The 24539-nt window shown below is 37.0% G+C and overlaps 3 protein-coding genes, 1 long non-coding RNA gene, 1 other non-coding gene and 1 pseudogene across 7 annotated transcripts; 2 read left to right on the top strand and 4 right to left on the bottom strand.

Annotated features, from left to right (window-relative positions):
- Positions 1 to 632: 632 nt before the first annotated feature.
- Positions 633 to 714, bottom strand: Trnas-gcu (transfer RNA serine (anticodon GCU)). The gene has a single exon. It is a non-coding gene; the product is annotated as a tRNA-Ser (tRNA).
- A 7662-nt stretch (positions 715 to 8376) lies between these two features.
- On the top strand, positions 8377 to 8906 carry LOC145222703 (uncharacterized; annotated as a pseudogene).
- Positions 8907 to 9129: 223 nt separating this feature from the next.
- LOC145224593 (uncharacterized) lies at positions 9130 to 11032 on the top strand. The gene is made up of 3 exons (XR_013859698.1): positions 9130 to 9358; positions 9991 to 10113; positions 10203 to 11032. It is a non-coding gene; the product is annotated as an uncharacterized LOC145224593 (long non-coding RNA).
- Positions 11033 to 14037: 3005 nt separating this feature from the next.
- Positions 14038 to 16009, bottom strand: LOC145223961 (putative MFS-type transporter C09D4.1). Its single transcript, XM_080090375.1, has one exon. The coding sequence runs from the start codon at positions 15894 to 15896 to the stop codon at positions 14502 to 14504; it is 1395 nt and encodes a 464-aa protein (XP_079946501.1). The 5' UTR covers positions 15897 to 16009; the 3' UTR covers positions 14038 to 14501.
- Positions 16010 to 17515: 1506 nt separating this feature from the next.
- Positions 17516 to 18561, bottom strand: LOC145224809 (uncharacterized). 2 transcript variants are annotated; one of them, XM_080091393.1, is made up of 5 exons: positions 18435 to 18561; positions 18208 to 18370; positions 18084 to 18147; positions 17845 to 18010; positions 17516 to 17689 (listed from the first exon to the last, which is right to left on the bottom strand). In XM_080091393.1, the coding sequence occupies exons 1-5, from the start codon at positions 18500 to 18502 to the stop codon at positions 17593 to 17595; spliced, it is 558 nt and encodes a 185-aa protein (XP_079947519.1). In that variant the 5' UTR covers positions 18503 to 18561; the 3' UTR covers positions 17516 to 17592. The 2 variants fall into 2 exon arrangements, with proteins under 2 accessions (XP_079947519.1, XP_079947520.1); XM_080091394.1 differs by having other exon boundaries at positions 17516 to 17695; positions 17846 to 18010.
- A 1399-nt stretch (positions 18562 to 19960) lies between these two features.
- Positions 19961 to 24136, bottom strand: LOC145224808 (galactosylceramide sulfotransferase-like). 2 transcript variants are annotated; one of them, XM_080091391.1, is made up of 8 exons: positions 24005 to 24134; positions 23472 to 23576; positions 22878 to 23072; positions 22584 to 22735; positions 22008 to 22202; positions 21611 to 21758; positions 21360 to 21482; positions 19961 to 21094 (listed from the first exon to the last, which is right to left on the bottom strand). In XM_080091391.1, the coding sequence occupies exons 1-8, from the start codon at positions 24026 to 24028 to the stop codon at positions 20855 to 20857; spliced, it is 1182 nt and encodes a 393-aa protein (XP_079947517.1). In that variant the 5' UTR covers positions 24029 to 24134; the 3' UTR covers positions 19961 to 20854. The 2 variants fall into 2 exon arrangements, with proteins under 2 accessions (XP_079947517.1, XP_079947518.1); XM_080091392.1 differs by lacking the exon at positions 22008 to 22202 and having other exon boundaries at positions 24005 to 24136.
- Positions 24137 to 24539: the final 403 nt, after the last annotated feature.

Below are 24539 nucleotides of genomic sequence, written 5' to 3'. Positions count from 1 at the left end.
CTTAAGTCCAACGCCTTAACCATTCGGCCCACCCAGTGACGATGAAGGGAAATTTGATGGCCCAATTATAATACGAAATCCAATCACGAATTCTCAAAACTCGACCTTTGGAGAGATTAAACAACCAAAAAGAGTACCAAAAATGATGCGACGAGGATGGGATTCGAAACCACGCGTGCAGAGCACAATGGTTTAGCAGTGCATCGCCTTAACCACTCGGCCGCGTCGTCCGGACGAAAGCCAATTTTCCAATTAAAGCAATGTGTTTGACGTACGAAATACTCCTCTTAAAAAAATGTTGTCATTCAGCAGAAATTTGACAAACATCTCAGTACTAAATGAAAGATAAATGTACAATTTCGTCAGTCTTTCCACTCGAGCACAGATCAGATCGATAGCACTCATGCAGAATATGCAACGAAACTAACAACAATTTACTGGGTGTGGGGTTATAACCCACGCAGACAACTGTCCACTGGAACTTAAGTCCAACGCCTTAACCACTCGGCCCATCCAGTGACGATGGAGGGCAATTTGATGGCCCAATGATTATACGAAATCCAATCATAAACTCTCAAAAATTGACAAAGACAATTGGAAGAGATTAAATTAAAAGAGTACCAAAGATGATACGACGAGGATGGGATTCGAACCCACGCGTGCAGAGCACAATGGATTAGCAGTCCATCGCCTTAACCACTCGGCCACCTCGTCCGGACGAAAGCCAATTTTCCAATTAAAGCAATGTGTTTGATGTACGAAATACTCCACTTCAAAATATATGTTGTCATTCAGCAGAAATTTGACAAACATCTCAGTACAAAATGTAAGACAAAGGTACAATTTCGTTGGTTTTTCTACTCGAGCACACATCATGTCGACAGCACTCGTGCAGAATACGCAACGAAAATAACAACAATTTACTGGGTGTGGGGTTCGAACCCACGCGGACAACTGTCCATTGGAACTTAATTTCAACGCCTTAACCACTAGGCCAACCCAGTGACGATCGAGGGCAATTTGATGGCCCAATGATAATACGAAATCCAATCACGAATTCGTAAACTTAACATAGGGCGAGATTAAACAACCAAAACGAGTACCAAAGATGATACGACGCAGATGGGATTCCAACCCACGCGTGCAGAGCACAATGGATTAGCAGTCCATCGCCTTAACCACTCGGCCACCTTGACCGGAAGAAAGTCAGTTTTCCAATTAAAGCAATGTGTTTGATGTACGAAATATTCCCTTCAAAATGAATCATGGCAGAAATTTGGTAAACATCTCAGTACAAAATGTAAGACAAATGTACAATTTCGTCAGTCTTTCCACTCGAGCACACATCAGATCGATAACACTCATGCAGAATATGCAACAAAAATAACGACAATTTACTGGGTGTGGCGTTTGAACTCTCGCGGACAACTGTTCCTTGGAACTTAAGTCCAACGCTTTAACCACTCGGCCAACCCAGTGACGATCAAGGGCAATTTGATGGCCCAATGATAAAACGAAATCCAATCAAGAATTCTCAAAACTTAACATAGGGCGAGATTAAACAACCAAAAAGAGTAACAATGATGATACGAGGAGGATGGGACTCGAACCCACGTGTTCAGAGCACAATGGATTAGCAGTCCATTGCCTTAACCACATGGCCACCTCGTCCGTGCGAAAGCCAATTATCCAATTGAAGCAATGTGTTTGATGTACGAAATACTCCACTTGAAAATAAATGTTGTCATTCAGCAGAAATTTGACACACATCTCAGTACAAAGAAATGATTAGCAAGCATCTTCGCCAGATATATTCCATGTGACCACACATAATATAAATAGCACTCATGCAGATCAATTAGCCAAAACTTTTATGGGTGTGGGGTTCGAACCCACGCGGACAACTGTCCATTGGAACTTATCTCAAACGCATTTAACATTCGGCAAACTCAGTGATGATGAAGGGCAATTTAATGACCAACTGATAATACGAAATCCAAAGATCAAATTTCAAAATTTGACACAGTCAATTTGAGCTAGATCAATAAAACTATAACAGTTCAAACGTTGACACGGCGAGGATGGGATTCGAAACGACGCGTGCAGGGCACAATCTTCCGCGTGAGTTCAAATAACCCCACACCCATCAAAGGCATTTTCGTCAAATGTTATTCATCTTATCATCGGGTTGCAATTGGTGACAAACATTTACTGCACGGGAATTGTTAGTTCAACACTTTTGCGCTCTTTCCAACTTACTTGTCGTGCTTCTATGCTTTTGTATTGGAGTATCAACAACTTGATCACAGTTGTTCTTGACACACAATGCCAATTATTCTACCTGGCCTTTTAAATTTCTCTCGTTCCTATCCTTTGGCTCATATTCTGTTTTTGAATTAGTTATTTAGTTGTATTTGAATTCTTTGTTATTAACTTTTTTATTGCAAGGGTGTTTTGATCGACAACTGGGTTTTGAGAACAAATACAAAACATTGATTGATAAATAGACAGGGGAATGTTTTTTTTCTTACTAAATGTTTAAAAACTACATCAAAAGATTTTTACACTGATGAAAAATAAGTCACAAAATTTTCAGATAAACAGGTATTTGTATTGGCTTTTGAATTATAGCACATATTGCATTATTTTGTAGGATATGTCAAAACTAGCAAAAAATAAGCACCTGTCCTGCAAAGGTTTGTAAATAAGCATTAGGCACAATAGCATAATATCGCAATGATTCATTCAAAGATAAATATCCACGATATATGAAGTTAGGTAAATACATGCAAAGGACGTTTAACCAAGAAACAAACTGGGAATAACATGCCCGTTTATATACTGTACAACGAAACCACACACATACGTCAGATTAAATAACAAATGATTTCATTACCGTAATGTAATAAGTGGAGTGTCAACCCCGGATGGATTTTCAGTTTCAGAATCGACTTCCAACCTGCGATTTCTGGGTGAAATCAGGCAACAAAGCAGGATGCTTAGCACCATACAAGCACTCTGAAGGGATAACAGGCCTAGACTTCCCCAACGGCTGAAAAAAAGTCTACCAAACATTCCAAGGAACAAAGCTATTGTGGTTTGGATCCCTGTCAACCAAGTGTTAACCAATGTTTCATCAATTGGATATGTCAATTGTGATGCCATTTCCAAGAATACAACTTCAGATGCATTAAAGAAGCCGAACAGAACATTGGTGATGTATAGACCAACTACGCTTTTGTAGATGACGCTTAGGGCAATTCCTATGGTCGTTAGAAGCAAGCATGACGTTGCACCTATTGCCAAAATATTGTATCTTTTGAAAGGATTTATTATTTTCCCTGCTGTCATCGCTCCTACCAAACCAAAGACACTAAACACACCCATTATGCGTTCACTGACTATATTAGGGTCAGTTTTATGTGTTATATGGTTTTTCGCTAAAATCTCGGAGAGCATCAGATTTTCCAAAATTACCAGCTGCATAACCAGCCCATTTGCAATGCAGGTTAAAACATAAGAAATGTTTGTGAAAAGTTCGCCTACATACAGCCCCAAAAAATGCAAATGCGATTGCAGTTCCAACTTGACTTTCAGGGAACCAGAGTGCAGCAAATGTTGGACATACAGCCACAGTAAGAGCTTCCGAAAGTCCACACAACATTTGTCCAATGAAGATTAAAGAAAACAATGAACCATTGTACAACAAGTAGAAGTCCGAAAGTACAGCAGCCTGAGTTAATTAGAACCAAATTTCTCAATCCCAAACTCCCTTTGAAAATTAACCATGTGAGATGAAATGTGATAAATACGGTGCTGATGTTCCTTGCGTTGGTAATCCAATCTACTTGTGCATACTAAGCGTTAAAGAATTGGACATAAAAATTGCTGATTTGTCCGTAACTGGCAAATGAGATTCCTGCAAAGAACTGCAAAATTGCAAGTCCGATTGAAAATGCCCATCCGCGTTTATACAACATAAACAGTACATTGGTTTGCATTGTTAACTGCACCTGAAAGGTGTCAGCTCAGGTACAAGTTATAATTGTTCTAGGCCAGGGGCTCCCAAACTTTTTTGGTCTGTGGCCCAAATGTTTGTTGAATAGCGATTCGAGGCCCACCACGTGCTGCAAATTTGGGCACAAACAAAGAAATGACCAAAAACAGGCGAAATTTTCTAGCAATTGATTTTTAATGAGATACATGCTCCTAAAATTGGGCTACAAGATTCAGAATTCTTTGCAAAAATTACGTTTTTCAAAACAAAGCGAATAATATCTACAGTATGACGAAACAATAGAATCTATTCAAATGGCTCTGTGGCCCATTGAAAATGTCTTGGTGGCCCACTACTGGGCCATGGCCCACAGTTTGGGAACCACTGTTCTAGGCTGTAGATAATGATGTCAACTACAACTAAGCATCAAACCTACCAATCTAAGTCTTAACCTTGAACCTAAAAATGTACAATAAATACAACAACAACAAATATATTTCTTTAGTGCTGGATGAATAGTTTTACATGTATCGTATTGCGATTCGTATACCCTGTTTTCAAACAGAGAAAACTGTGAACAACAAGGTGATTGCGCTTCACTAACAAAAGCAACAAATGTGTTATATCCTGACTGAAACGATGCCAATGAAAACGAAGTACAATAAGTCTAGACAGAGGAACCGCGTTGTAGTGGTAATGATTTCGGACCATAATATAGGTTTTGAGTGGAAACAGTATAGTTCTTAACATACATAAGCCCCGATTGCTTACACAAACATAGCAAATTTCACGAAATCTAAGTCTAATTAAAAACAATACTTGTCCTGCTTTAATTTTTGATAAAAGTCTTTGCGCTTGCCTTTGCGCTCAATACTTGACTATATTCATAAGACATCTACTTTTATTCTTCTAGCATTTCGCAACTTCAAACACCAAAACATGTATATGTCTGAAACTTTGCAAACGACAGACAGCTGGAATAAACGAAGTGTGCACAAAACCGAAAACGGAAACATTAATTCGAGCCATTTGAAGTATCCGTGAGGGTGTAAAATTTGACGTGCCGCGACGCAAGAAGTTGTGCTTCCACAAAAACTTTGCGTTGCATGCATTGATTTCAAACTGCCATAGTGATCTAAGTTTTGCATTTACCGAAACACTTAAAAAAATTACCAACCAAAAATATCAGAGCTGGTTATACATATCTGTCAAATAATCACGTAGAAAAAAAACAACCCATATTACTGTAGCACTATTGTTTCTGTGCCTAAAGTTCACGACGCGGTTTTATCGGCTAGCCGGTAAAGTCAATAAATAGGACGCACTAAACTTTTAATGCTTTCGCAAATGCAAATGAGAATAAAAAAATCTAAATAAAATTGAGCTTAAGGTGCACCTAATAACACGATAAAAAAGAGACAAACCGGTAATAAAAGTTCGCACAAGAAACGAGCACGTTATTCAAACGGAAACAAACAAGTTTCCCTGGTCACAGTTGCACCGCCCTCATGTTAGGGAGCCATCGAGGGAGAAAATAACTCCTAAGATTATTTGGCAAATGTCCCGAAGGTGCGTATGATTAGGGCAACGTGCTGGAATGGCGAGTCATCGCGGCGGGTTGCGTTTGAAAGACAAACAACAATAAAATAGAAGACTGTTTTAGGAAACTAATAAATGCAAAGAAGGTTGGAAAAACTAAGTAAACAAAACCAAATTTGAAACAAAAACAATAGGATGAATAACATACAGTGACGAAGCAACAAACAAAAGCAATAACCAAACTGTGCAATAAAATATTAGAAGAAGCAAACAACATCTAGTGATAAAACAACAAACAAACTAGTGGCAAAACAGTGCAGTAAAGAAGTTAGTAATATTATACGTAATATTACCAATTTGAGCTGGACTAACTATAAGTAATTTAAAAGAGTTGCCAACGCCCAATTCTTTTTTAAATACAAGAAGTTCGTTGAAGTACCTGAAACTGTGAACAACCAGGTGATTGCCCTTCACTAAAGAAAACAACAGATGTGTTCTATATGACCTGACTTATGCGCTGCTAATGAAAAACGAAGTGTAAAGGTCTTAACAGAAGAACGGCGTTAGTGGTAATGATTCCAAGCATATTGGTTTGCAGTGGTAACCGTATAGTTCTTTTCTACAAGATCTTTACATTGCAAACATAGTAAATTTCACAAAAAGTCTAACTAAAAATAAAACTTGTTCTGCTTTAATTTTCAGTTAAAGCTTTTGCGCTCAATATCTAACTACAGTCAAACTTCGATACTATGCCACCTTGCTGTTATGCCACTCTCGCTAATATACCACTTTTAACTAAATTCAACGGAAAAAATATTTACTATGCCACCCCTTACCTTTGATACTATGACACATGAGAGTACACTATTACTGTATTAACGGTCTGGTTATGGATTGAAAAATTGGGTCTTCTGACAACTTTCAGTTTGAGCTCATGATAAAACAGAGAAAAAATGAAAAACAAATCGTTGAGTAAACAAACGTGGTCATGTTAAGATGTTTCACGACTTTGTAGCGAGTTATGTAAACGCCGTTCTGTGCTTGTGTCACGACAAAACTAACAGATCTTGTTTGTTCTAAGCACGATCTATCCTTATTTTTTTGTAATAAATTATACTCTATACTGTACCTTATACTGTAGTCTGTAATAAATTATAATCGAACAACACAACGTAGCATTACAGTACATAGTCGCATCACAAGGCTATTTTTACAAACAACTCTCGCTATTATGCCACTCTCGCTACTATGCCACTTCTCTCGGTCCCAAAGGGTGGCATAGTATCGAAGTCAAACGTCTGCTTTTAATCTTGCAGCATTTCGCAACTGCAAACATCAAAACATGTGCATGTCTGAAACTTTACAAACGCACTGACAGCTGGAATAAACGCAGTGTGCATAAAGTCTAAAGCGGAAACATCATTTCGAGCCATTTGTAATAGTCGCGAGAGTGTAAAATATGACGTGCCACGCCGCAGGAAGTAGTTTTTCCATAACACATTTCCGTTAAATATAATAGAGCAGGGGTGGCCAACCCGCGGCTCTTCGCCTGGTTTTATGCGGCTCTTAAGTTGTTGTCGAAGTTTGGGGCCATTGTGTATATTTGGGTTAGTATGTGGCGATCTGGTATAAAAATCGTTAATTTTAAATTAAAGCTTTAACAATTTTGGTTTTGAACAAACTTATTATCGGTATGGCCACAAACCTTGCCTTAAAACTGCAACTTTGTGAGGCAAATGGCTTGATTATGATGGCATATATTCAATTGTGAACAATGAATGGTTGCTCATTGTTGCGTACAATGCGAATGAGACACAATGCAACAGCAATATTGGCAACAAATGTGTTCCAAAGTAAATAATGCTTCAATCCGTTGTTTTTCGGGTTATGACGAATATTATATTTTATCGGCAGTTTGTCTTGGGTTTGAATTGAGCAATTGTTGGTGGTGAATGCATTAATGACGTCGCAATGAGTTTAGTTTCGTCACTTTGCACTTGGGGCACATGCGCGTTAGGTGTTTGGGGCGCGTGCGCGTGAGATGAAAATACCGCTATATAAGTTTTTTCAGCAGGGAAAATATTTCAAATAAACAATTTTTGTCAAGTTAGCCTGAAAAAAGATTTTAGCAATTCACCAGAAATGAATCTCACCGCACGTTATTTATAGAATGAGAAAAAAGGGGGATTTTAATTCATATGTTTTTGTTTGATGGATTCGTTGAAATGAGGGGTTTGTGTGAGAGACAGTGTATGCACTGACCATTTATTGTTGAAAATGACTGGCCCGTGTTCTGTACAAGTCAAATTGTGTCATTATTATGTTGGTTTGCGACATTTAGAATAGATCTGGCTAAGCACAGGTCTCTGTGTGTGAGGAAGGGACGAAGCATTAAACATATGTGCAGTGTTTTTTTAAGGTGTTTTGGGGGACCGAAACGGTATGTGTATAATGTGACTCTTTGTGGTAACACAATAAAAAATATGGCTCTTAGGCTTTGACCGGTTGGCCACCCCTGTAATAGAGGATTGAAAGCATGAAAAGTGAAGACAATGTATTGATTTTAAACTGCCATAGTGATCTATGTGTTGCATTTAACGGATACAAAAAAAAACTAATAACCAGAAATACCAGAGCAGCTTTTATATCTGCCAAATAATCTCGTAGTAAAAATAACCTATTTTGCAAGTTTGAGCTCGACTAAAATTAAGCTTATTAGTTGGGCGATTATTTTTTGACTTGTCGACTTGTCAAAAAAGGTCAAAATTTGTAGCATAGGTTAAAAATTGTTTTCAAACTTCATTTTTGCGAGGTCGTTGAGGCTGCACTGTCGGTGAAATTTTCCGTCCAAACCTTCTGAAAACGCACTAGATCCTCTAAAGCTAGTGGAGTTATGAACTGAAGCTTCAGAAAAGACTGTAACGTAAACTGGTGCGGAACCAGCAGTAACGGCAGCACTATTCTTAGTGCTTCCATCCTTGCTGCATACGAATCAAGTCAGAGCGCAACTGCTTTCACACGTAGTTTTTTGACCTTGTTTCATAACGAGTCATTGACCACAGCCACATGGGCTGTAATGAGCGACACATGCCAACCGTAGCAAACCATAAAAATCTTTCACTAGGCCTTTTAATCAACAGTAATTGAAATAGGACACTGAACGATATTAAGATGGAAGTGTGCTGTTATATTGGTGGTAGAGTTATAAGAATCCTCTACCATCATAACACAGGTGACCCATTTTTAAGGTTCCGAGGAGAAAATTCGAGAAAAAACATAAACTGCTGGGGAATGTCCGAAATGTGTAAAACAGCGTTTATTTAAGCTGAATAAAAAAACGCCCCTTCCTTGTAGTCGAAGAAACTATTGATAAAAGTTTGCACATACTTGAAATCTACTTAGATAAGCATGACAACACATTGAATCATGTACTGGATGAACTTTCCCAGGTAATCAAAATACTCGGGGCCACACATATGTTCGCACTCGGAGCCATACCTATGTCAAACGTGTCACTCACCTTTGTCAACAGAAAAAGCATACCACCAAGAAACACAAAGGAAACGGACAAAGAAGCTCTCTGAGAACAGATCTGCAATTAATTTTCAAAATAATAAAATTTAGCTATTTACGAACATCAGCGCAGTTGCACGAAACATTTCTTGTGAGCCAGTGGGCAGACCCGACAACGATGAGAGTACGTTTGTAGAATCGATGGCGAGATCGCCGATGATAGTTCGCTGTGGAAGATGCTACACTGTCTTCAACCGGGATGGCTGATCTAAAAAGACCGAATCGTACCGCAGTTTTTGTGTGACTAAGGTATCTAGTTAATTGGAAGATATAAAACATGTATAAAACTAGAATCTAAAAAAGAAAGAAAGTGAGTAAAAGCGTAATTTGGTATGAGCTATTTTTGATATAACCTGGAATGAGCGAGGGCACGAACGTGTTGTACTTATTGAGGGGTCGTATTAATTCAATAGATACGAGCAAAACTTATTTTTGAAAGAGGACGAGCGTTGTAGAGACTTAATGTGGTATGGTATTTCTTCCCATACTTTTGGACCTCGAATGCAAATTGACCTTGTGCCGATCGCGGTGTTTTCCGAGAATGAAAGAAATTCTGGCTGTTCTTGTGTTGTGACTATGTACTGACGTAGTAGCTGTAAACAGGGAGTTGTATATGGACAGTAATGCACCAGAATGAAACGTATGCAACAATTTGGCTACTTCTAGTTGGTAAAGTCTTTAAATTTTAGAAGACTCAAATCGTAAAATAGTGTAGTATCGCGACATCGGTAAGTGCTGCGAGTGAGAGCTCGCACAATTTTGTTATGTTTGGTGTTGAGGGTTTTAATTGCTGCAGTGTAGCCGCTACACCAAGCGGCCACGGAGTGTTGAAGATAGTGGTACGCAAAGGATTAGTAAATGAGCTTTATGTTTTTCCCAAGGAACTGATCGTCGATATAAACACTGAGGCAACGAAGACTTCGTTTGCGTCGAACGCTGTATTTGCGGCGATCCTAGAGAAATCGAAAACTTCTGCGTGTTTGAGCGCTTGGGAGGACAAAACAGTAAATACGTTGTTTCACTCGTATTAAGCAATATATTTTGTGTCGCATCCAGTTATCAACATAATTGAGTTCCTTATTTTTACGTGCAGGTCGCGTGAAGACTCTGATGACATGATTAAACACGTGTCATCCATCATCCAAGAGTTTCGTTGTGAGCTTGGATACCGTTGGTAAATTGTTTATGTAAAGCGAAAAGAGTAAAGGAGCCAGTGACAAACCTTGAGGGCAGCCACAAGTAATGTTTAACAATTGTGATGTAACATTTGCTATGCGTGTGCATTATCTGCGGTTGGTTAAGTAGCTACGGTACAATTCCAAGGCTTCTCCATATTCCAAACTGATGCTCCAACTTCCACAACAACAGTTATACAGACACTGATACATTATTTTTTCAAAAATCTTTGCAAAGGGGATAAAAGTTAAACTGGTCTGTAGTTAATACATTTAACTTGTGAGTCTGTTTTATGAATGGGTATCACTTCCACAATTTTGAGTACAGCGGGGTATTCCCCATGTTGTATACACCAGTTAAAAGTCTCTGAGGGCAGAGCTGAAATAATGCTTTTAACTCTTTTGAAGTATTTAATAGGAAGTTGTGACTGGGCACATATTTACGACTGCCAAGAGTGGATATATACATTTCCACCTCATCTGGGGTAGTGTCACAGAAGAAGGATGATGGCTTTGTGATGGAGGAAGGATAATGCCATATTTGTTCCGATGTTGGCAAAGAACTGAATAAAGATGCTGGCAATTAAAACTAGGTCTTTAGTGCAATGTGCTATACCATCTAGTTTCAGTTTTGTCGTAAATTGGTGTAATATGGTTTCAGTTGACAGTGGTATGTTTATAACAGCAATTTTTATGTCAGAAATAAAATCTTCAGTGTCAAATAGGGTCTAATTTCTTCTATTTTTTTTGTTTTATCACAGCAAGTTACATGCAGTAACACAAAAGTTGACAGTATTCTTGATTTGCTACTTTGTTTGTGTAAATGTAGTCAGTTTGGCTTTGGTAAACATATGTTGGTTGACATATTACTGGTGAAAGATCATAAATTTGCAGAGAATCTAAAAAGTATTGAATGCTTTTTCCTTCCCTGTATTGCATGTATCTATGTTAAAGTCACCATATATATAAACATGATGGTTTGTATCACTCAGTTTATGCAAAATTGATGAGAGTGCATCCTGGAACCCTTCAAATTAATGTTTTGGATGTTTGTATATTACTTTCAATATAACACTTTTGCAAAGAAATACTTTCAGTATCTGGGGAAATAAGTTTAATATCTGCTCTTATACTATATCAAATGAGTCATTTTATATACTCCTACTCCTCCTGCACTATGTGAAGTAACTGCAGTGCTGGATTAACCTATAAGCAATATAAGCACGTGCTTAGGGCATCAAGTAAAGGAGGGGCACCACAGAAATGGTTTCTAGGTAAATTATTAAATCTAACAAAAAACTACAACTATATTCAAAATCTAATGAAAATGAATAAGTTCTGTTTATAAAGCGAGAAAATAAAATAACTGACAAAAGGGATTGATTGCGTGCTATATGACGTAACAACGTTGCGTTGTTCTGTTTGTTAAAACCTGAAACAGTCAAGACTCATGGGTGCCCAACCCGTCGATCGCGATCGACTGGTCGATCTCGGACTGATATCAAGTCGACCGCGAGAGATTCAGAAAATTATTTAAAATAATTGTTTTGTAATGCGTTTTTAGGGAATGTTGCCCTACATAGATGACTTTATTGTGAAAGTTATTCATTAGGATATGTTCACACCACAAATACTCAGTCGACGCTTTACGTCGCAAAAGTCACAAAAGTAATAGTTACGTCACAGTAGTAATGGTTACTTTGTGCTGGTAATTTTTCTATTATCAAGATTAGCATCGGATGAATTATAAAAAAATAAGTTCAATGCAGTGTAAAAAGTCACACCCAAACCACAATAAAAAACGTAAAACAGGGCTCGGAAAATGCTAGTTTTCCTTTGGTAATACACACATAGTCTTGCATTATCTTGTTAGTTTGTATTGAAATGGTAGATCTCGAGAGTTGGACTACCTCAAACGTCGATCTTGAGTCAAAAAAGATTGGGCAACCCTGGTCAAGACAGTAAGGCAATGCTTAGTTAATAGCATGCTGTTTGAAAACTTATTCGCGTATGTGGCAAACGTAAATTAAACACGACGCTAATAGGCCTACTAGTATGTTTTACAATTGGGCAACAGTGCTGAGACTGGGGAAGGCAGCAGCAAAATTAGGCGTTTTTAATTGAGTTTTGAAGTATTTTTGACATTCTAAAACAAATCTGCAAGTTTAATATCAGCTAAGCTTATAGTCTATTACCCTTGCTGTATATTGTGTTAAAATCGAAATCTCGATGAAGAATTTTGTTTTTACGTTTATATTTCGAATTAAAAATGGCGTAAGGGGCCCCAAATTGTTTTAGTGCTTAGGGCCTCTAATGGTGTTATTCCGGCCCTGAGTAACTGCATGATGAAAGTTATGTCCCATGATATCAGTAGCAATGGTTATGCAGTTAAAGGTTTTTCTAGTCTTAGATATTAAACAATGTCACTGGATCTGACCATATCAGACAGGAATTGTTCTAGATCAGGTTTGATTTTTCTCTGACTTCGAATGTTTGTGTGCATTATAAACATATCTTTGTTGCTGAGTTTTCTTAGGGCGTATTATAGTAATTTGAATGGGTGTGATCAATGTTTGCTAGCAAACAGGGTGTATTTGGTGATTCTACAGGTGAAATAGTACAAAAGTATGATGTGTTATTGTGGAGATTTTCTTGTACATTTGTTGCATTTCATGTGGAAGAAAAGTGATAAAAGTGTTTGGGTTAATTAGTACAAGTGTTAGCAATCTTCTGCCTTACCAAGTTTTTGTTGCTGTGGGTGGAAATGGTGTTGCTGTTGTCATATCCTTCAAAAATTTCGGTCAGTTTCTAGTCCAGATGTGATGGAGTTGGTGCTCTCTCTCAAACCGGAGACAGTTATTTAACCTCTCGCGGTTCTTCTTTGTCAGAGTCTCGTTGATGTAATTTTGGTTGACAGGCGCTACATCTTTGTTCGATTGTTTCAGCTTGTACTAGTTGGAGTATATGGCATCTCTAACTTTTCGGCTCCTTAAACAAACGTTTCCAAACTTATTATGTATAAAATGAAAGGTGGAAATCGGTACAACAATGATAACAGAATAGGAAAAGATTCGGTGATAGGAAAATGATCACAATCAACAAAAATATTTGGATCAGCACTCCATGGCCTTGACCACATTTTTTATGGGAAAAATGTCCTTTGTCAGGACGAGGTTGCCGAATGGTTAAGGCGATGGACTGCTAATCTATTGTGCTCTGCACGCGTGGGTTCGATTCCCATCCTCATCGTTGCCAACGTTTGTAATTTCGTACCATCATTGGGAATTCGTATTATAATTGGGTCATTAAATTGTCGTTGAACGTCAGTGGTTTTGAGTGTTTAGGGAGTTTTACTTAACGTTCCAACGGACAGTTGTCCTTGTGGGATCAAACCCCACGGCCAGCAAAGTTTTGTTATTTTCGTCACATGATCTAATCTCCGCGATGCAATTGGTGACGATCATTGGCTGCACTTGGATGGTAAGTTTAGTACTTTTGCGCTGTTTGCAACTTGCTTGTCGTGTCTCTATGCATTTGTATGGAAGTATACTTGATCACAGTTGTTCTTTCACACACAATACCAATTAGACTTCCTTGTCTTTTGAAAGTTCTTTCTCTTTCCAATACGTATGAACCATATACTTTAACCACAATATTTCACTTACCCGACAACTTGTTTTTAATAAGTTCTGCATTTAATTAATTTCTTAATTGCTTTTCTATTCTTTGTTATTAACTTTTTTACTGCGACGGTGATTTTGGCGACAACTGGATTTTATTTATGCAAATGCTTACAAAGAAGTTGCGTAACAAAAACATTTATTGAAAAAATGACAGGGTTTTTGTTTCTCCATTAACATTCAAAACAACATTAAAAGAATTTTACACTGATGACAAATAAGTCGCAAAATTGACATATGAAACAGTTATTTGTATTGCTGTTTGACTTATTGCTGCATATGTTAAAATAATTTGTAGGAAATATCAAAACTAGCAAAAAATTAGCACCAGTCGTGCAACAGCTTGTAAATAAACATTAAGCACAATAGCATATATCGTAATGATTCAGTCCAGGATAAAAAACCACCATATATGACATTAAGTAAATACATTCAAAGACCTTTCAACCAAGAGACAAACGGGGAATAATGTACCTGTTTATATACTGTACAAACAAAACGACACATATACCTCAGAGCAAATAACAAATGATTACATCACCGTGATGTAATAAGTGGAGTGTCAACCCCGGGTGGATTTTCTATTTCAGAATCGACTTCCAACCTGCGATTTCTGGGTGAAATCAGGCAAGAAAGTAGGATGCATAACACCATACAAGCACTCTGAAATGATAACAGGCCTAGACTTCCCCAAAGACTGAAAAAAAGTCTACCAAACACTCCAAGTAATAAACCTACTGTGGTTTGAATCCCTGTCAACCAAGTGTTGACCAATGTTTCATCAATTGGATATGTCAATTGTGATGCCATTTCCAAGAATACAACTTCAGATGCATTAAAGAAGCCGAACAGAACATTGGTGATGTATAGACCAACTACGCTTTTGTAAATGACGCTTAGGGCAATTCCTATGGTCGTTAGAAGCAAACATGTCGTTGCACCTATTGCTAAAATAGTGTATCTTTTAAAACGATCAATTATTTTTCCCACCGTCATCGCTCCTACCAAACCAAAGACACTAAACACACCCATTATGCGTCCACTGACTATATTAGGGTCAGTTTTATGTGTTATATGACTTTTCGCTATAATCTCGGAGAGCAGCAGATTTTCCAAAATTACTAGCTGCATAACCAGTCCAATTGCAATGCAGGTTAAAACATAAGAAATGTTTGTAAAAAGTTTCTTGGTCAGTTGAAAAAACTCCCCAATCGTCCTAGTTTCAAAGACTTTGTTATTTTTCAGATCTTGTGCCTTAGTTGGTGCAGTTGGTGGCTTATCAGTGAAAAAGATTGCAAACAAAAGGGTGACAATTGCGGATACGGCAAGAAACGAGCCGTACATGTACTGCAGTGTGTGTTGACCTATGGTCAACTCTTCCAAACTGCGTCTTTCCTCCACCACAAATGTTCGGTTAGTTATTGGTAAGAGATAGGGCGGTAAAACGTATCCTGTACAATCGCCCACATACACCCCAAAAAATGCAAATGCGATTGCAGTTCCAACTTGACTTTCAGGGAACCAGAGTGCAGCAAATGTTGGACATACAGCCACAGTAAGAGCTTCCGAAAGTCCACACAACATTTGTCCAATGAATATTAAAGAAAACAATGAACCATTTGTAAGAGAAGCAACAACAAGTAGAAGTCCGGAAGTACAGCAGCCTGAGTTAATTAGAACCAAATTTCTCAATCCCAAACTCCTTTTGAAAATTAACCAAGTGAGAGGAAATGTGATAAATACGGTGCTGATGTTCCTTGCGTTGGTAATCCAATCTACTTGTGCGTGCGAGCGGTTGAAAAATTGGACATAAAAATTGCTGATTTGTCCGTAACTGGCAAATGAGATTCCTGCAAAGAAGTGCAAAATAGCAAGTCCTATTGCAAATGCCCATCTCCGTTTGTACAACACGAACAATACATTGGTTTGCATTGTTAACTGCACCTGAAAACTGGTAGATAAGATACGTTGTACTTGTTCAGGGCTGAAGATAATGATGACAACTACAAGTAAGCACTAAATGTACCAATCTAAGTCTTAACCTTGAACCTAAATATGTACAATAAATACAACAACAACCAATATGTTTGTTTAGTATAAATTTAAATACATCTCATTGCTATTCGTATACATCGTTTTCAACCGGTTCATCTTGATTTTAAGCTAAATATTTACAAATAAGTGGAGTTAGTTAGTTATGCTCATTAAAGCTTAAAGTGTTTCCCGAAGAGAAAACTTTGAACAACAAGGCGATTGCGCGTCACTAAAAAAAGTAGCAAATGTATTCTATCTAACCTGACTTAAACACTGCTACTGAAAACGAAGTATAATAAGTCTAAACCAAAGAACGAAGTTGCTGGTAATGATTCCAGGCCATAATATCGTATTTGAGTGGTATACAAGACCACTGATTGCTTACACAAACATAGCAAATTTCACTACATCTAAATCTAATTAAATATAATACTTGTCCTGCTTTAATTTTCAGTAAAAGCCTTTGCGCTCCATGCTTAACTATATTCTTTAAACGTCTACTTTTAATCTTGCAGCAGTTCGCAACTGCAAACACCAAAACATGTATATGTCTGAAAATTTACTAACGCACTGCCATCTGGGAAAACGAGCACAAAACCTAAAGCGGAAATATCATTTCGAGCGATTTGAAGTAGTCGTGAGGGTGTAAAATAGGACGTGTCTTGACGCAGGAAGTATACAAAGATTTCACAAAGTCTTGACGCAAAGTTTGTTTTTTTCAAAAAAATCTTCCACAACGATTTTGCGTTGTATGCATGGTAGATTAAACGCATGACATTTTTTAGACAGTTTAAGTGAGTTTAAACTATATATCGCATTTACCGGATTACTTTTAAAAAACAAACAGTTTACCAACCAAAACTATCAGAGCAGCTTCTATATCTGCCATTTAATCGCGTAGTAAAAAAACCTTACTGTAACTCTATTGTTTCTGTGCCTAAGGTTTAGGACGCTGCTCTAACGGCTAGCCGGTAAAACCAATGTATATACCGCACCCAACCCTTAATGTTTTTGCAAACACAAAGACGAATAAACAAATCTGGCTTTTGCGCTTGTCGTAAAAGCGGGCTAAAATACGCACACTTTTAGACAAAAAATGGACTAAAGTTGCACTTAATAGCACGATAAAAACGAGACCAACCGGTACTAAAAGTTTGCACAAGAGACCAGCACCTTATTTAAACGGCGACCAAACAAGTTTACTGCTGGCAATTACACAGCCCTCGCGTTAGGGAGCCATCCCTACACTGTTAAAAAAATTTACTGTGAAAACCACTGGCAGCAGTTTTTACATGTTTAACACGTAAAATCTACTGCGACTTTCACAGTAAAAAATTACGTGTATTTTCACGTAAAAACAATAAAAATACGTGAATTTCACCGTAAGAAATACGTGTCCGATCTCAGTAAAATGTACTGCCATAATCACTGTAAAATTTACGTGCTAAACCACTGGCAGCAGTTTTATATCCTGGTAAATTTTACTGTAAAAATACCTGTAAAATACTGCACCACAATGACTGTCAAGTACATGTTTATTTTACCAACAGCAAGTAATATGCAGTGAAAATCAAGCAGCACTATTCTGAGCAGACTAGATTAGCCTGCCAAGGGCCAGCACTTTTGGGTGCGTTCCACCTACACACCTTCGTTTCCCCTTAGTCCCTGATCCATTGATTTCAGCAAAGTACCTGCACAAAAGATAATGTTTGTTGTTTTACAACAACCAAACACTTGTAAAGTTCAGTTTTCCAAATAGAGTTTTAAGTTTCAAAATTAAACCTTGTCAAATATATTTATACCCACATACACACACATATATATATATTAACAAGATCTTACTAACCGTTGGATAAATTCAAGAGATACCTGTGAACTTCGAGGATACTCTATGTTAAACACCCAGAATGAGCAAAAGAGGCCAGCAAAAGCTGTAAAATAGTCACAGCATTCATAAATCTGGTTTCTTTCAACAATTAGTAAGAACTTGTTGGCTGATGCCGGTGAATTGCCTGGAATTGTAAAGAGCAACACATCATCAGACTAAATAATTGAGCACACAATACCATTTATAACATATCATACCTGTAGCAATTATAAAAGGATTTGGGTCACCATTTTCAATTGTGTCCTGCAGCAGTGAGTCATCCTGTAAAATAAGTAGATATATAAAGATACGAAATACAAAATGTACAAATTATATACATACTTGAATGCACTTTAAAATTTGTGATTGATTTTCATTGAAGTAACTGCCCAGAAATTCCAAAATTGAAACACGCAGTGGCACTTGTTTTCCAAGAACTTTGCATTCCAACTTTATTTTGTGAATGGTGGCAGCAACTGATGGCTTTGCCATTGCCTTTAAAGCTCTGCAACAAATGTGTAAGGTTACCAATAACATACAAGTATTCTAAGTTTGAAAATAATCATTACTTGTATATGTGGAAGCTTCGATTTGACATTCTCACTGGAATTTCCTTGGCATCATAGGACAAAGCCATAAGTTCCTCATAATGTTGAAGTAGACATGATGATTATTGACTTTATGTACACCATGTTGTGGGGGGAAAATGAGGCAATTTAGGGTAAACAACAAAGTACAGTTTGGATTCTACAATAAAAATGGCATGTATAACTTCCACTTGTAAATCATACCCAAATTTTGATAAAACAACAAGCATGCCTGCAACATAAGTGAAACCTTGGAATTTTGCAGAAGTTAGCATAACACATTTCAACACATCAAAACCACCATTTTGAATTACAGTCATTATTTACACACATTTTACATGTCTCCAAAGAACATACAAAATTATAATCATTATCCATATTCCTAAAACTTGCTTTAACACAATAACCATCATAATACCGGTATGAGTAAGGCTGGCCAAGTTGTTTACATACCACTTACCCGTATTGACGTCTTACACAGCTACTGGATTGCAAGTTTAACTTGTAAACCTTAATTTGTTACTTATGCACAAAATTGGGATTCAAAATTATGCAATAGACGTAAAAACGTAAATTCACACTTTGCTTTTAATCAAGCAGACTACATCAATTCGGAGACAACTTTGCCCGTAACTTCTGAGAGAACTCTCTCAGACAAAAGAGAAAAAAGAAATTGCGCGATTGTGATTGGTTGGCTTTCCTGCACCAACGAAACCACGCTGTTTTTACGGAACAGCATGCGTAAAACGATTTTACTGAAAAATCTTACGCGGCCGCACACAGTAAAATTTACGAACTTTTTTAACAGTGTAGGGGAAAAACAGCTACCTTAAAGGTTAATTAACAAATGTAACAAATGAAAGGTGTGCATAATTAGGGCAACGCGCTGGAATGCCAAGTCAGCGCGGCGGGTTGCGTTCGAACACAAAAATTAAACGTCAAAACAGAAGACTGTCATAGAAAATTGGTAAACGCAAAGTAGGTATAGTGAATAAATAAATAAAGGTAATATTATTTGCAACAAATCGGAGATGAATAGCGAATAAGGTAACAAAGCAACAAACAGATTTAATTTTACCAGGTTACAGTTAAGTTGGTTACAAAACAGTTACACGAATTGATACATATTTTTTTCGCTTTGAAATTCGTTTGAGGCTTAAACAATTAAACATTAAAAAGCCTTTTACCAATCAGGGAAATCTTGTTTAGGGAGATAGGGCACATTCTAACGCAATCAAATCGTCTCAAAGTTTTATCTTTTACTCGCGCTTAAGTCCTACATTATTTAACGACAAGATTTGACTTATCGCGACAACCAGTTTTCAATAAGTTCTGAGGATCGAATTCTCGACCAAACTGGAATTGATCAACAACATATGGAATCTATTCAGTTTATCACAAGGGCAAATTTACACATTTGTAAAATCGAACACTTTGTCCTATTCAAGCAGATACGTTGTTCTGGGAAATACCACTGCGGGTAGCAAAAACAAACAAACTATCTCTCATTCTACTTGTTTGATTTCTTTTATTACACCAAAACGAGTTTACTGTTATAGCATGCCCAACCAAAAAGTGAACTGGAAGCTTCAGTTTGTAACTAAAACCGGATGTGTTTGGTGCACGTGGTTCAGGACAGTTTCTGTGCGAGTACAGCTGTACTATATGTATAGAAACGGTTTACACTCTTTCAACAACTGTTTGGAATCTTAACTGATACATTGTGGCGGTGGCTTTATTATTCAGGGTGCCATGTTAGAGTCACGTTAGAAACGCGCGTTTATAAGCAGACAATGCCGGTACTAGAAAAAAGCAAATGGCACGCTTCGATGAGTATAAGTAAATACACTGAGGTCGATACAATATTACTTTAATCACCTAAACAAAAGTCAAACGCTTGTTCGTGCTATAAAGTGATTTAGACCAGGTTTCAGACACGTAAAAAACAATTAATACCAACAGAAAATCCAGTTGCAACAGCAAAACAAATATTTTTGATTTGTCTCAAACGTAGACTGGGCATGGTTCTCTGTCGGTTACAATGTTCCATTCAGAGAGGAAGTACTTGAAACTTAACAGTCCATGACCGTAGTGAGAGTGTGCGTGTTGCGTTGAATTTTCTTAACGTATTGTTTTAAAGTTTCTCCTCTGATAAACTGTGTTGTTGCCCTAAAAGCCTAAAGGGTGTTAACAGTCCACTAAACAGCCCAAACTGGGGTCGTAAATACACACGCAAAGGCCAAATTGTAAAACTGTAAACCTTTGAACAGGGAAACTTTATTTCGCTAGCCGTCTTATGTGCCATCTGCACTTGTTTTGCACGGACTAAATTGTATTTTTCTAGACATAAAAAGGTGCGCAGGGTGCAAGATATACTTTAACCTAGCAACAGTTAGATTTCGTCAGGGAATAAAGCACCCTCCAGAATTTTGTTCCATGTAAAGTTTTATCGCTCGCCATTTACTCCAAACAGAATTTTCCGGCTGCTGCTTTTGGTGCTCTTTGTCTTCGTCACCTTTTGTTTCACGTTCCATTCTGAAAATTCCACGAATTTGCTGCAAGTCCTCGGCAAACTTTTTGCGTCCGTAGGCATCGATCCGTTTCCATAACGTTTGATTGAAATGCTCGTAAAGTGCAATGTCCTGAAATGCAAAAATCAGTTTGTGCTCATAAAAATGCCACAGAAAATAAAGTATGAATTGTATAATACCAGACTGCACCATGTCATCAAGCAAATAAACCATAAGCTATTATTTAAAGTAGTGACGATTTTAGATTGCATGTTTAGAACTGCAGCTCATTGTGCCATTACAATACTATAATCAGTTTTTTGAGTAATTTGCTTCAAATTATTTGCTACGTTGGAAAACCTAGTCAGCAATTAAACCAAACAGTAAAAAAACTTACGATGTTATTGAGTGTTTGGAACGCATTCATTTCCTCGTCCGACCTAAATGGAAACTCGCTTGTATGAAGCTTCTTTGTGCCCCTCGGGATTCTCACCTCACTTAAACTCATGCACATCATATCCTTAGAAAAATTGTTAATGTTAATTAAAATCTACAAACACAGTAGCAGTTAAGGGCGAAGCAATATAATTAACACTTGGACAAACATGTTTTTTGTAGCAACTGTTTAAGTTAATGCACTAAACGCACCTTTAATAGCACCAATGACTCATCCATATATTCATTGACCATGACAAGATCCAATTCATTGTCTAACTTTTGAATTTGTATTTGAATATCCTTCTTATCAGTTAACATTGCATCAATTCCAAGGTCATGTGATTGATAATTCCTGAACCTATTACATCATCACACAATACATAACTTTTAAAAACAAAGACATTTTCATTATTAAGTTGTTAAAATAAATCAGATTTCAACATAATAAACCTTAGATTTAGAATAACTATATTGAAGCTCCTTGGAGTAAACGCACGGTTCTTAAAGAAACGAAGTATAAATAACTCTGATGAAAACAATGTATAAAATGAAAACCGATCAAATTTTAGTTACAGTTGATGGAAGATTCAAAAAAACAAACATTTACCTGAAATACCAGGGCACTGAATCATTGAGCAACTTTGAGGATTTTATCAGAAACTCGTTGACAGTTAAGTTTTGTCCCCGGTTGACATATACAATAGGCATTCCAAAACAGTTTGGTTTGTTTTCAAAGGTTTTCGCGTAATAATTGTATCCAGACTGAAAGGCCGCCCACGGTTCACGAATAATTGTAACGTATCTGAAGGACGTACGAGTTATTTATCATAAGGTATATGATGCAAACCTTAAACAACACCGGTGAATATGTGGTTGTGTTGGACTTAACTTTTCGCAAAACAGAAAACTTTTGTAAAAAATCAAAAAAAATTGTAAATATATCAAATTTTTTAAATGATTCAACTAATTGTGACGGTTGTTTGTTAAATTGCGGACAATTCTTGCTGTGATAACAGCATTGGGCTTCATCAACACCAACATTGTTTAATTAAACTCACACTAAAAATGATAGTGATAATCGGCTACATTTTGACCATTCACTCATTTACATGCAAAAAAAACATTACTTTCGTTTGCATAAGCTTGAAATAAATGTGTATATTTTAGACTGATAGAGACCAACCTAGTTTCTGGAGGGTAACAGCGTCGCATTTCATCGGCATCAAACCTGGTATGCCATAGAGACATTGTGCCATTTATCGAATTTCTAAAATCGCACCGAAACTTGCCGGGATATCCTCCGACAAACGGGTCGGGAAAAGGTGTAACCAATTTCTGTTTGAAAAGGTGCTGTTTAAACGGTTATGCTTTTATGTTGTTGTTGTTCAGAATCAGTAAAGGCAAACAATTTAAATCAAACAAGTTGTTGACATCAAAAAATGTACCAACAAAATCAAATCAAGGTAACACAACTTACATGATGCCATTTGTGTCTTAGGATGTAATTGTAAAACAAGGAAAATATTGTGGTGCTTGCTGTTTTGTGAGTTTTCACAAACACGAAATTTGAAACTGATGCGTTGCACTTTTTCTTCTGATATAAGGAAGACACTTGTTGTGATTTATTGCTTTCTGCTACTGCCGTCTGAATGTTTTTGTACAGCAATTCAATCTGTTAAACATAAAGCTCGTCTGTTATAAAAACATAGTCGTTAGATTGTGTTTGACCCATATTTTGTTTAGTTTTAGACACAAACTATAAACACCAAATGACAATAAAACCTAACTTTACCGCATGGCAAATTAACTGTCTTTTGGTTGGAAATATTTAAAAACCGAAATAAGTTGTAACAAAATGTAGATTAACATGCCCACAGCTTGTCACAACACCTTACACAGAGTTTAACATATGAAATTGAAGCCAGTGCGACAAAAAAGTAAATTTGTCAGCGCATCGCATATTGAAGAAAACTTGTTAGTTAAAAATCATATTGGATTTGAGCTGCATGTAGTTGCAAGAAATGCATAAATCAAAACTACATTTGAAACATTGAAATCTTTTTTAACCTACCTTGGCATTATTCGGCACAAACTTGTTTGAGTCAAGTTGAAATGACAGAAAATACAAAGTACAAGATGAAGCAACGAAGGCACATATCAAGCGGTTGAACATGATCTAAAACATTATGCGAATAGATTAAGTGTTAAACAAATGTATTACTGAACTATAGCTCTAACAACACAATTATTATTTACTACTGCCCCAAATCACTGATACTAATCTAAACCCTAATTTAAATTGCTGTTAAGTTAAGGCAAAACTCAGCATCATAAACCTAACAATAGAGCTGATACAAAAAATAGGTTGCCATCAAATTAACCAATTGTTTTAGTCGTTTCGTCAAATTGATTGCAATCGTAGTTCTGGCTGTTGTCACTGTTATATTGTTATCAGTGTCTGCAATCGCATTCGTGCCTACACCATCGGCCCTATTGTTATAGTTAATCTGTTCACCAGCTTTTGATGTACTAAAACCAATTTGACTAACAGTAATCGCTTTTAGTAACGAAATGTTTAACCTAATAACATATCATAGCGTATACCTTCACTGAGCAATGTCTCCGCATAGTAAACTTTTCAACAGTAGTCGTAATGTCATTTTGCGCATGCTAAGAAACGTCCATAGAGCTGCATGTCTGTTGTCTGTTACTAACAACCGCAAGCTGACGCTTCTCACAATACCATGCGGTTGGTGGGAAACGCTATAATACAGTTCCCAGAAAACATTTATATCTGTAACACATAAGAGCAGGAAATCATTAAACTGTTTGACGATGTACTCAATCACAATAGCTAACCCGCGCCGCTTAAAATGCATTTATCCAAAGTAGTTGCATATAGTCTTGTTTTGCTCTACCAGAAACATTGCGGTGTGTCAGTGCTATGTCGTTTGATTTCTATTTTTGAACATTGTTTGATTTTTAACTCGATAGTTAACCACCGACATTTTGCGTGAAACAATTTGTGGAATAATTGAAATTCAAACACTTATAATGATATGAGTCTAAACTTACAACAATTATGCGAGGTTATTTGTCAAATTACAAAAATGCTTTGCCCTTTTTTTGTATGGCAAAT

Source organism: Phallusia mammillata, chromosome 4, assembly GCF_965637545.1.
Source record: "Phallusia mammillata chromosome 4, kaPhaMamm4.hap1.1, whole genome shotgun sequence".
In the NCBI taxonomy this organism is placed as follows: Eukaryota; Metazoa; Chordata; class Ascidiacea; order Phlebobranchia; family Ascidiidae; genus Phallusia; species Phallusia mammillata.
This window is presented reverse-complemented; position numbering and strand designations above follow the sequence as displayed.